The sequence below is a fragment of the Pristiophorus japonicus genome, chromosome 12, assembly GCF_044704955.1.
Source record: "Pristiophorus japonicus isolate sPriJap1 chromosome 12, sPriJap1.hap1, whole genome shotgun sequence".
NCBI lineage: Eukaryota > Metazoa > Chordata > Chondrichthyes > Pristiophoridae > Pristiophorus > Pristiophorus japonicus.
The window spans coordinates 29,507,322-29,519,375 of NC_091988.1; the positions used below are offsets into that span (position 1 = coordinate 29,507,322).

At 45.7% G+C, this 12,054-nt stretch overlaps 1 protein-coding gene across 3 annotated transcripts in view; it reads left to right on the forward strand.

Moving 5' to 3' along the window:
• Positions 1-9,097: 9,097 nt before the first annotated feature.
• The window catches only part of LOC139276706 (protein FAM107B-like), a 270,434-nt gene continuing 267,477 nt past the window's right edge, over positions 9,098-12,054 (forward strand). Inside the window, exon 1 of one of the 3 annotated variants that reach the window (XM_070894681.1) lies at positions 9,098-9,255. In XM_070894681.1, the coding sequence (XP_070750782.1) occupies positions 9,232-9,255 (24 nt within the window). In that variant the 5' untranslated portion in view covers positions 9,098-9,231. The remainder of the gene's footprint in view (positions 9,256-12,054) is intronic. The other 2 variants (XM_070894687.1, XM_070894689.1) reach the window with 2 other exon arrangements.

Below are 12,054 nucleotides of genomic sequence, written 5' to 3' on the forward strand. Positions count from 1 at the left end.
ATTAATTATACAGAATTTAAATGGGCTAGTTTAAATTATAATCAATTGCCCTTGGCATGCATCCCAGTATATGATTAGCTTTGTTTAGAACATTACCAGAAAATTTAATTGAATGGCCAATGATTACAGTCAGCTTTTCATAGAATAGAATCATAGACATTTACAGCACGGAAGGAGGTCATTTCGGACCATCATGTCCATGCCAGCCAACAAGAGGTTATCCAGCCTAAACCCACTTTCCAGCCCTAGGTCCGTAACCTTTCAGGTTACAGCATTTCAGGTGCACATCCAAGTATTTTTTAAATGTGGTGAGGATTTCTGCCTCTACCATCCTTTCAGGCAGTAAGTTCCAGTCTCCCACAACCCTCTGCGAGAATAAATTTCCCCTAAAATTCCCTCTAAACCTTCTACCAATTACTTTAAATTTATACCCCCTGGTTCTTGACCCCTCTGCTAAGGGAAATAGGCCCTTTCTATCCACTATATCTAGGCCCTACATAATTTTATACACCTCAATGAGGTCTCCTCTCAGCCTCCTCTGTGCCAATGAAAACAAACCCAGCCTATCTAATCTGTCCTCATAGCTTAGATTCTCCACTCCATGCAACATCCTCGTAAATCTCCTCTATACCCTCTCCAGTGCAATCATGTCCTTCCTGTAATGCGATGAACAGAACTGCACGCAGTACTCCAGCTGTGGCCTAACCAATGTTTTATACATTTCAAGCATAACCCCCCCAGCTCTTGTATTCTGTGCTTCAGCTAATAAAGCCAAGCATTCTATATGCCTTCTTAACCACCTTATCTACCTGGCCTGTTACGTTCAGGGATCTGTGGACATGCACTCCAAGGTCCCTATGTTCCTCTACACTTCTCAGTATCCTACCATTTAATGTGTATTCCCTTTCCTTGTTAGCCCTCCCCAAATGCATTAACCTCACACTTCTCCGGATTAAATTCCATTTGCCACTGTTCTGCCCACCTGACGAGTTGATCGATATCTTCCTGCAGTCTGCAGCTTTTTTCTTCATTATCAACCACACAGCCAATTTTAGTATCATCCGCAAACTTCTTAATCATACCCCCTATATTCAAGTCGAGATCATTGATGTATATCACAAAAAGCAAGGGGCCTAGTACTGAGCCCTGCGGAATCCCACTGGAAACATCCTTCCAGCCGCAAAATCACCCATCAACCTTTTGCTTCCAGCCTCTGAATCAATTTTGGATCCAACTTGCCACTTTGCCCTGGATTCCATGAGCTTTTACTTTTGTGACGAGTCTGCAATGTGGGACCTTATTAAAAGCCTTGCTAAAATCCATATACACTACATCATACGCTTTGCCTTCATCGACCCTCCTGGTTACCTCCTTGAAAAATTCAATCAAGTTAGACAGACACGACCTTCCCTTAACAAATCCATGCTGTCCTTGATTAATCTTTGTCTTTCGAAGTGAAGATTTATCCTGTCCTTCAGGATTTTTTCCAATAATTTTCCTACCACTGAGGTTAGGTTGACAGGCCTGTAATTACTCAGTCTTTCCTTTTCTCCCTTCTTAAACAAAGGTACAACATTAGCAATCCTCCAGTCCTCTGGCACCACACCTGAAGCCAGAGAGAATTGGAAAATGATGGTCAGAGCCTCTGCTATTTCCTCTTTTGCTTCATCAAACAGCCTGGGATACATTTCATCTGGGCCTGGGGATTTATCCACTTTCAAAGCTGCTAAACCCCTTAATACCTCCTCTCTCACTATATTTATTTCATCTAATATTTCATACTTCTTCTCCTCGATAGTAGTGTCTGCATCGTCCCTCTCTTTTGTGAAAACAGACGCAAAGTATTCATTACAAACCATACCCACATCTTCCGCTTCCACACACAGATTACCGATTTGGTCTCTAATAGGCCCTACCCTTTTTTTAATTATCCTCTTTTCTTTTACCAGTTTTGCTAATAGAATTCCAAAATAGTATCTATAGAGAAAATGGACGGGAGCAGTGCTAGGTTTGCATTATCTGAGGTTAATACTTAAAGGGATCATTTCTGATGCATAGCTAGATCAAAGCAAAGTATATATTACAGTTTACAGGTTGGGGTCTCTGTAAAGTCCTGTCCCTGCAGTACAGATTCACACGAGGCACATGCTGAAGTCGAGGTCACTCAGGACCTGCACCTTTATCACATAGCTCTCGAATGCCACACTTGCCTGAGACCTGTCCTTATATACCTGTCTGGGACAGCTATGCAGTGTCTCCTGTAAGTGCACCCCTGGTGGTAAGGTAAGCTTGTGGTTACAGGTCATCTCTAGTTACAGTCATGTACAGCATGGTAAGATAAAGTTATGTACAGTAGTGTGAGATACATGACATCACCCTCCCCCAAGGTCTTATTTTCTTTATAGGTTCAGTCTCTCAGGTGGTCTACGCTCTCGTGTGGAGCATCTTAGTTGTGGTTCAGTTGTTTGCCTTGGTGCCTGTTGTTCTTTCGGTGTGATTGCTGATATCTCGCCTGGGCTGTCTGTTTCGTTCAGTATGATTGTTGATGTCTCACCTGGGCTGTCTGTTGGGATTTCCCTTTCCTCAGGTTGTTCCCTCTGTCTGTCCACCAGGTGTGGTGTGAGTTCCACATTGTAGTCAGCCTCTGGTTCAGCAGTGTTGTTGGTGAATCTACTTTTGACTTGGTCGACATGCCTCCGGCAGGTTTTGCCATTGTCCATTTGTACCACCAGTAGCCTGTTTCCTTCCTTGCCTGTTACTATCCCTGCAAGCCATTTGTGACCCCTGCCATAGTTTAGCACAAACACTTTGTCCCCTATCTCAAAACACCTCCCCCTCGAATTTCGGTCATGGTATTCGGTTAGCTTACGGCGCTTTGCCTCAATGATTTCATGCATGTCTGGGAGGATTAATGAGAGCCTTGTCTTTAAGGTCCGTTTCATTAATAGTTGCGCGGGAGGAACCCCAGTCAATGAATGCGGACGAGATCTGTATGCCAGCAGCAGTCGCGACAGGCAGCCCTGCAGCGTGGGACCTTGGATTTTGAGCATGCCTTGTTTAATGATCTGCACTGCTCGCTCCACCTGGCCATTGGAGGCTGGCTTGAACGGTGCCGTCTTAACGTGATTTATACCGTGGTCACTTATAAAATCTTGGAATTCTGCTCTGGTGAAGCACGGACCATTATCACTGACCAATATGTCAGGAATGCCGTGCATTGCGAACATGGTTCCAAGGCTCTCCACAGTGGTGGAGGTGGTGCTCGAGTTTAAAATGGTGCATTCGATCCACTTTGAAAATGCATCTACAACTACGAGGAACATTTTGCCCATGAATGGGCCCGCATAGTCTACGTGCACCCGCGACCAGGTTTGGTGGGCCAGGGCCAGGGGCTCAGGGGAGCCTCCCTGGGGGCATTACTGAGTTGGGCACAAATGGTGCACCGTCGGACGCAGAGCTCCAAGTCCGCGTCAATGCCAGGCCACCAGACGTGTGATCTGGCTATGGCCTTCATGAGAACAATCCCCGGGTGCTTGCGGTGGAGCTCCCGGACAAATGCCTCTCTGCCTCGTAGAAGCATAACTACTCAGCTGCCCCATATCAGGCAGTCTGCTTGTAGTGACAGCTCATGCATGTGCCTATGGAAAGGTTTGATCTCCTCGGGGCAGGCATCGCGAGCCTCTGCCCAGTCACCGGTTAGGATACATCTTTTTACTTAGGATAACGTGGGGTCGCTGGCCGTCCAGGCTCTGATTTGGCGAGCCGTCATGGGCGAACCTGTGGACTCAAAGGCATTGATTGCCATGACTATCTCACAGTCCTGTTCGTCAGACCCTTCCGTGGTCGCCAGGGGTAGCCTGCTGAGCGCGTCGGCACAGTTGTCTGTGCCTGGTCTGTGCCTTATGTAATTGTAAGAGGCCAGCATGAGTGCCCACCGTTGAATTCGCGCCGAGGCTTTGGCGTTTATTGCCTTGCTTTCGGATAGTAGGGATGCGAGGGGTTTGTGGTTGGTTTCTAACGCGAACTTGGCCCCGAAAAGGTATTGGTGCATCCTTTTGACACCGTACATGCACGCGAGCACCTCCTTCTCCACCATACCGTACTCGCGCTCCGCCCGTGAAAGTGACCTGGAGGCATAAGCTATGGGTTGTAATTTACCCGCACTATTGACATGTTGTAAAACGCACCCGACCCCGTACACTGACGCATCACATGTAAGAACTAGCTTTTTACCTGGATCAAAGAAAGCCAAAACACTGTTGGAACACAGAAGGTTGCGTGCCTTATTGAAGGTGCGTTCCTGGGCATCCCCCCAAAACCAATCGCACCCCTTTCTGAGTCCCAAAGTAATTGAGTAGCCCAAGAAAGGCGCGCAGTTCTGAGACATTCTGCGGCCTGGGCGCCAAGCGAATTGCTTCGGTTTTGGATTCTGTTGGGCGGATTCCATCAGCGGCAATCCTTCTGCCCAAAAATTCAACCTCGGGCACGAGAAACAGGCACTTGGATTTCTTAACTCTTAGGCCTACCAGATCCAACCGCTTTAGTACTTCCTCCAAATTGCGGAGATAGGAATCGGTGTCCCTGCCCGTGATAAGTATGTCGTCTTGAAATACAACCGTCCCCGGGATGGACTTGAGCAGACTCTCCATGTTGCGCTGGAATATGGCAGCTGCCGACCTGATGCCGAATGGGCATTGATTGTACATGAAAAGACCTCGATGTGTGTTGATGGTGGTGAGTAGCTTGGACTCATCGGTCAATTCTTGTGTCATATACGCAGATGTGAGATCTAGTTTTGAGAAAAGTTTTCCTCCAGCCAATGTGGCAAATAAGTCCTCCACTCTGGGCAGCGGGTATTGGTCCTGTAGGGAGACTCTGTTTATGGTAGATTTGTAGTCCCCATAGATTCGTACGGATCCATCAGGCTTCATGACTGGGATGATGGGACTTGCCCAGTTGCTAAATTCCACGGGTGAAATAATGCCTTCCCACAGAAGCCTGTCCGGTTCATGTTCAATCTTTTCCCTCATCACATAGGGCCCAGCTCTAGCCTTGTGATGGACCGGTCTAGCATCCTGTGTGATGTAGATTTTGACTTTAGCCCCCTTGAAGGTGCCCACACCTGGCTGAAAGAGTTATTCAAATCGACTTAGAACTGTCGAGCAGGAGGTCCGTTCCTCTGACGACATGGCGTGAACATCCTCCCATTTCCAGTTTAGTTTTGCCAGCCAGCTTCTCCCCAGCAGTGCTGGGAGATCCCCGGGGACAATCCACAGGGGAAGTCGGTTCACTGTCCCTTTGTGTGTGACAGAGAGCATGGCGCTGTCGAGGACTGGGACGATTTCTTTGGTATAGGTCCTTAGTTTGGTGTCGACCCTTGTGAGTTTTGGTCTGTCTCTTTTGTGCTGCCACAGCTGTTCACATTATTGAGCGCTCATGAGAGATTGACTCGCTCCCGTATCCAGCTCCATGTTGACGGGTATCCCGTTGAGTAGGACCCTCATCATTATTGGAGGCGTCTTGTTGTAGGAGCAGTGGCCATTGATCGCATTGACCCGCTGTACCTCGGTTTCCCGGGCACTATCCCCACCTTCTTCTGGTCCGCTTTCCGACCCTTCCGATTCATATACCAGCCGAGCTGCCGTTTTTCTGCACATGTGGGCCAGATGCCCTGTATAGTTGCAGTTTCTGCAAACAGCATGCTGAAATCGACACCCCCTTGATGAGTACCTTCCCCCACAGACCGCTTCCATTGTTTCCAAAGAATGAGCTGCGTCTGGCTGATCTCTCTTGAGCTTCTCTCAGTTTGTAGTTGATTGCTCGCATTGTGAGTTGATGAGGTGTGAACGGCCGTTCATGTGGCCCTTGATGGCTTCTGACGCCACTGCTTGCTGTTGAGGGCCTGCTCTCCTGCCTTTGCCTGTGTGTGGGGGTAGCAGCTTGTTTCGCTCTGTGAACCCCTTGTTCCAATGTTTCGTTAGTTGTCGTACCCGCAGTGTAGATCAACCTCGTTTCTTCTTCTCCTGCCAAGTATTTCTGTGCAACCAGTGCTGCTGCCTCTAGGGTCAAGTTCTTGGTTTCTATGAGCTTTCGGAATATGCCTGTGTGGCCTATTCCTTCAATAAAAAAGTTTCTCAGTACTTCTCTCCTTAGTTCATCGGAGAACTCACATAAGCTAGCCAACCTCCGAAGTTCCGCCACGAAGTCGGGTATGTTCTGGCTCGCACAGCGTCTGGAGTTGTAGAACCTGTGTCTAGCCATGTGTAGGCTGCTCGCTGGCTTCAAGTGGTCTCTTACCAGTGTGCTCAACTCTTCAAACGACTTGCAAAGCTGGTTTCTCGGGTGCCAGCAGGTCCTTCATTAAAGCGTATGTTTTCGAGCCACAGCTGGTCAAGAGATGGGCTCTTCTCTTGTCTGACTTGTCGTCGCCTAACCAGTCTTTGGTTACAAAGCTTTGCTGGAGCCTTTCTATAAAGTCCTCCCAATTATCTCCAGCATTGTATTTTTCATCTGAGCCGTTGTTCGCCATTCTGTGGATTCTGTAATCCCGTAACTCGTCGCCACTGTAAAGTCCTGTCCCTGCAGTACAGACTCACACGAGGCACATACTGAAGTCAAGGCCACTCAGGACCTGCACCTTTATTTCACAGCTCTCGAATGCCACACTTGCCTGAGACCTGCCTTTATATACATGTGTGGAACAGGTGTGCAGTGTCTCCTGCAAGTGCACCCCTGGTGGTAAGGTAAGCTTGTGGTTACAGGTCATCTCTAGTTACAGTTATGTATAGCATGGTAAGATACAGTTATGTACAGTAGTGTGAGATACATGACAGTCTCCTTATGCAAAATGATCAGGAGAAAAGCCTCATAAATATCTTGCCGTCTATACAGGGAAGATTGCTGAATCCATTTTTCTTCAAAAGTAATATTTGTCTCCAAATGTTTTCATTTTCTGTTAAATCATTTGGTTAGTTAAGTGGTCCTGTGTTTGTGGGAAGAGCTATGTTTGAAATGAACATGGATTGGAGTTGGAGTTGGTGCTGGAGAATGGTAGCCCCAATTTTCTGGTCCAGCTCTGTTCCGGCATGGCTACCTGCTGAGATTGCTCAATTTGCTCTCATAATATATCTGAAAACTCTCGGGCATAAAACCTGTGATCGAGGTTGATTCCAGAGATGACGGGGTTGTCTTCTGAAGAAAGGTTGAGCAAGTTGAACCTATATTCATTCGAGTTTAGAAGAATGAGAGATGATCTTATTGAAACGTATAAGATTCTGAGTGGGGCTCGACAGGGTCGATGCAGAGAGGATGTTTCCCCTCATGGGGAAACTAGAACTAGGTGGCATTGTTTCAGAATAAGGGGTCGCCCATTTAAAATGGAGATGAGGAGGAATTTCTTCTCTGAAGGTCGTCAATCTTTGGAATTCTCTACCCCAGAAAGCCGTGGAGGCTGGGTCATTGAATATATTTAAGGTGGAGATAGACAAATTTTTGAACGATAGAGGAGTCAAGGGTTATGGGGAGCGGGCAGGGAAGTGGAGCTGAGGCCAAGGTCAGAACAGCCATGATCTTATTAAATGGCGGAGCAGGCTCGAGGGGCCAAATAGCCTACTCCTGCTAATGTTCTTATGTCTCACAGGGGTCCATTTTCAACTCTACCACCTCGGCGGGTGGAGACGATTGCAGGCAGGTTCCACAATGGATGGCCGATCCATTCTCCCAGATCAGTGGCCAGGCAGCAGAGTTGAAAATAACACTGCTTCAGACAGACGGGATCCATTTGTGATGCTCGAAATGGAATCGCTGTAGTTCCAGAAGACAACTTACATATTCATATAAAAATCTTGAATAGTTGTCATAGCTCAACAACTAAATAGAATGAAGCTTTGACCTTCACGCTGTTGACAATGTGAACGAGGGTGAGGATGTTCTGGGGAGGAAGAATTTTGAGAATGCTTCTCTTAGCTTTGTTCAGAATATCAGAATGGCCGGCAAGACCGAGCATAAGTCATGGGTCTGCTTTATAAAACCAGCTTTGTCTTGTCAGCCAGAAATGTCCATTTTGTGCCCTTAAAAGGACATCCAATAACTAAAATGTGCAGGTGGCAAGAAATGTTGATCAGAGCTGGTTTTGAACCCTTTATTTACAAAGTCGGCAATTATAAAAATAGATGCAAGAGGGAGTTGAATGAATCCCATCAGGCATTACTGAAAAAGAAATTGCTAGCTGAAACAATCTGGGGTAAAATATGAGGCTTCTGTTTTGAGAAAGGAAAGCTAAGGATCCTTGCAAGATTTTATACCATATTTTGATTATCTAAATCAATAGTTAATATGTGTAAAGATGTGTATATTAAAATTGTATAATTTCGGGGCCCGTCAGTTAGTCCACCTTAAATTTTATCATTCAGATATTCAGACACTTTTTTTTTAAAACCCTGCTTCAAGTAAAGAAATGAGAACTTTCCAGTTCACTCGTGTAAGCATATTGTAACTCAACTGTTGATCAACTGGAGACTAAGAGGATTTTGAGCTAATGTTCAAGAACTGCCTGACTGCGGTGCCTCTAACTGCTGCTAGCCCCACCAGCAGTTGTTCCACAGAATTTACCAGGGTGCATGGATCTATGTGAGGTACCAAAATGGCTGGCATTACTGCCAGGAAGAAATCCACATGCATATGTGGGAAGACCCAGGCCCACAAGCAGCCGGACCACCTTCGGTGCGGTAAAAGACAGGCATCTCAGGGCTGTCACATTCTATGTAAATCCATCCATGTGCTCTGTGCATCATCACATCGTGTCATGAGCAATTAATGTAATCTTGATTCCGTGCTAAAGCTTCACAGGGCACTCACTACAGCTTGTGTACAAGCTGTGGACTTTAGAGAGAAATACATTAGTGTGCTTGCAGTGATTTTTTTGTTTCAATGTTCGTTTTTATGTTGTCAGCTGAACTCCTAAAAATACTTTTTGGATTCTTCTTCCCAGGTCTTTGCCATTCTGCTGATTTAGTAAAGCCCCAGTTCTGTGGAAGAAACCAGAGTTGTCAAGGTGCCAGAGCTGCGTGTTTTCACATCTCCTGCCTGCCTGCTGCAGTCTGTGCCTCCTCGCAGATTGTGCAAGCAGCTCCTCTTGCAGAAAGACAACAGCACGGGGCGCCCAGACTGAAAAGGATATTGTTCGGGGGGAACTGCAGCAGATCCTGAAGAGGAGTGAGGAGAACCAACAGCATGGGAGCAGCACATGGCAAAAAGGTACAGACTCTTTTGTTCTTCATCTTGATTTAACAGTTTGCGTGATGAAAAGAAGGGTTAGAACTGCTGGCAGCTCATAAAACCTTCACAACTTAGTCCCATATTCTATACGCTGTGTGAATAATTGCCTGTAGTAAAGTTAAGTGCCACCTGCTAAGAAGAACTGACATGTACAAAACTGATTGATTACTGTCTGAAAAGAGAGAAATCAGTTGTGCACTTGCATTGCTTTAAGTGCATTCTGTGAAATGGCAAAGTACATGAAGTACAGATTTTATTTATGTTTACCAATCAAAATGTAAATTTTTTTCCTGATCTATTTATTTCCTCGTACTTTCCCTCATTCCCTGTAATGACACATTGGTATTGCCCAATGTGACAGATTTGGTACAATTCAATGTATGGTTATATGAAACAGCAAAGATTGTGGGTATCGGAACTCTTTGGTTAGAATATTGACGATCTAACACTGGACCTGTCCTTGCAACTCTGATCTTACTGGCATAGGTCTCGCTACAGTAGAACTCCCCCAATGGCACGGCTGTTTAAGGCAATAGTAGCTGAGCCATACGGACAGGAGGATCTTGCTGAGATTTCTCAGCTGGGCCAGTGGGCCAGTGGTAAGGATGTTGCAGCGTGGGGAAAATCGGCCAAGGTTTCTGCTTACGATCACAATCCATTGATCCTTGCTGGAACTCTGATGATGTTGGCTGAGCACAGGACCAAAAACCCAGGGCACGCACTGCTTAGGAGTGGATGGTTGGCAGAGGTACTAAAGAGTGGCTCATGCATGTGAAACCGTACCCCAACAAGGAATGAATGCCTTCAGGGGAGCAGGAAGAGAAAATTGGCAGAAAAATGTCCTACTACCTTCTTTCTCTCCTTAAGGTACCGACTCTTGCTGTAAAGGGTGTTGCATGCTCTCTGATACCTTTTCTAAGTGGCTGTTCTTCATGTCTAAAGGCAGACAGTGAGTCTTGCAAGGTAATTGAACCATAGCGGAGCACTGCAGCTGAGTTTGATCTTGTCCTTACCTGAGGTCAACATTCCAGCAAGGGTCACTGGATAATAATTAGGAGTGGGAACCCTTGCTGCTTTCACTTCCCTAACCCAGGGGCCTAGGGCCCATTCTAATGGCCCTATTATTAACTTAGCTGAGATCAGCGAATTTTGCACACACTGGGATTGAACATTTGACCTTCTTAGGGGCTTATACCTATCAGGAAAAATCGAACAGGCTGGGGCTCTTTCTCTAGAAAAGAGAAGATTGAGTGGTGATCTGATAGAGGTCTTTAAGATTATGAAAGGGTTTGATAGAGTAGACCTGAGAAGATGTTTCCACTGGTGGGGGAGACCAAATCTAGTCACTAATGAATCTAATATGGAATTCAGGAGAAATGTCTTTATCCATTGAGTGGTTAGAATGTGGAACCCGTTACCACAGGGAGTAATTGAGATGAATAGCATAAATGCATTTAATGGGGAACTAGATAAAAGCATGAGGGAGAAAGGAATCGAGGGTTACGCTGATAGGGTTAGATGAAGAGGGGTGGGAGGAGGCTCGTGTGAAGCATAAATACTGGCATTCACCAGATGGGCCGAATGCCCTGTTTCTGTGCTGTACATTGTATGTAATACAACTCTGGCCCTGCCTCAGCTCATCTGCTGCTGAAACTCTCATCCATGCCTTTGTTAGCTCTAGACTTGACTATTCCAGTGCTCTCTTGGTTGGCCTCTGATCTTCCACCCTACATAAACTTATGTTCATCCAAGACTCTGCTGCCCATATTTTAACTCGCACCAAGTCTTGTTCATCCATCACCCCTGTGCTCGCTGACCTAAACTGACTCCCATGGCCGACAATGCCTCAATTTTAAAATCCTCGTCCTTGCTTTTAAACTCCTCCATGGCCTCACCTCCCTATCTCCATAAACTCCTCCAGTCCTACAAGCCTTGGAGATCTCTGCACTCCTCCAATTCTGGTCTCTTGTGCAACCCGGATTTTAATCGCTCCACCATTGGCACTGTGCTTTCAGTGCCTTGGCCTTAAGCTCTGGAATTCCCTCCCTAAACCTCTCCGCCTCTCTACCCCTCTACTCTTTTAAGATGCTCCTTAAAACTTATCTCTTTGGTCATCTGTCCTGATATCTCCTTCTGTAACTCAGTGTCAAAAATGTTTTTATTGATAATGCTCTTGTTAAGCGCCATGGGACATTTTGTTACATTAAAGGTGCTATATAAATGCAAGTGGTGGTGGCAATGGTTGGTTTAGTTCTGCAGACTCTTCACCAACCTAGCTAACAGAGACAACAATTGCCTTCCGTTTTATATTTCTCATATTTGCATCGTGCTGGTTTCTTGTTATGTGTACAGGTTACACATATTTAATTCATTTCTATCATGTAAAGTGTAACGTAACAGTAGTAATTGATTTCAGTTTTTGGAAGCGTTTGCCTTTGGAGACCCTCGGACTCAATATTCATGTGTCACAGATTCCAATAAATATGTAACCACCACGCACTGAACATCACCTACTGAATGCCCAACACCAGATTATCAGTAATTGTCTATTGATATTAAAAGTCTTGCATAAACCACATATTTCCTCTAAACATCACACTTGCTTCCTGTCGCACTTAGTCTATCATACTTTGTGTTTAGATCATAGTAACACAGCAGCAAATCAGTGACCCTGATAACACATTGTACATCCAGGACCTAACACATCTTTGTTTATGAATTCAGCATATCCTCAGACTCACTTTAAGTAATTTCATGGTTGATCAGCCAGTATATAAA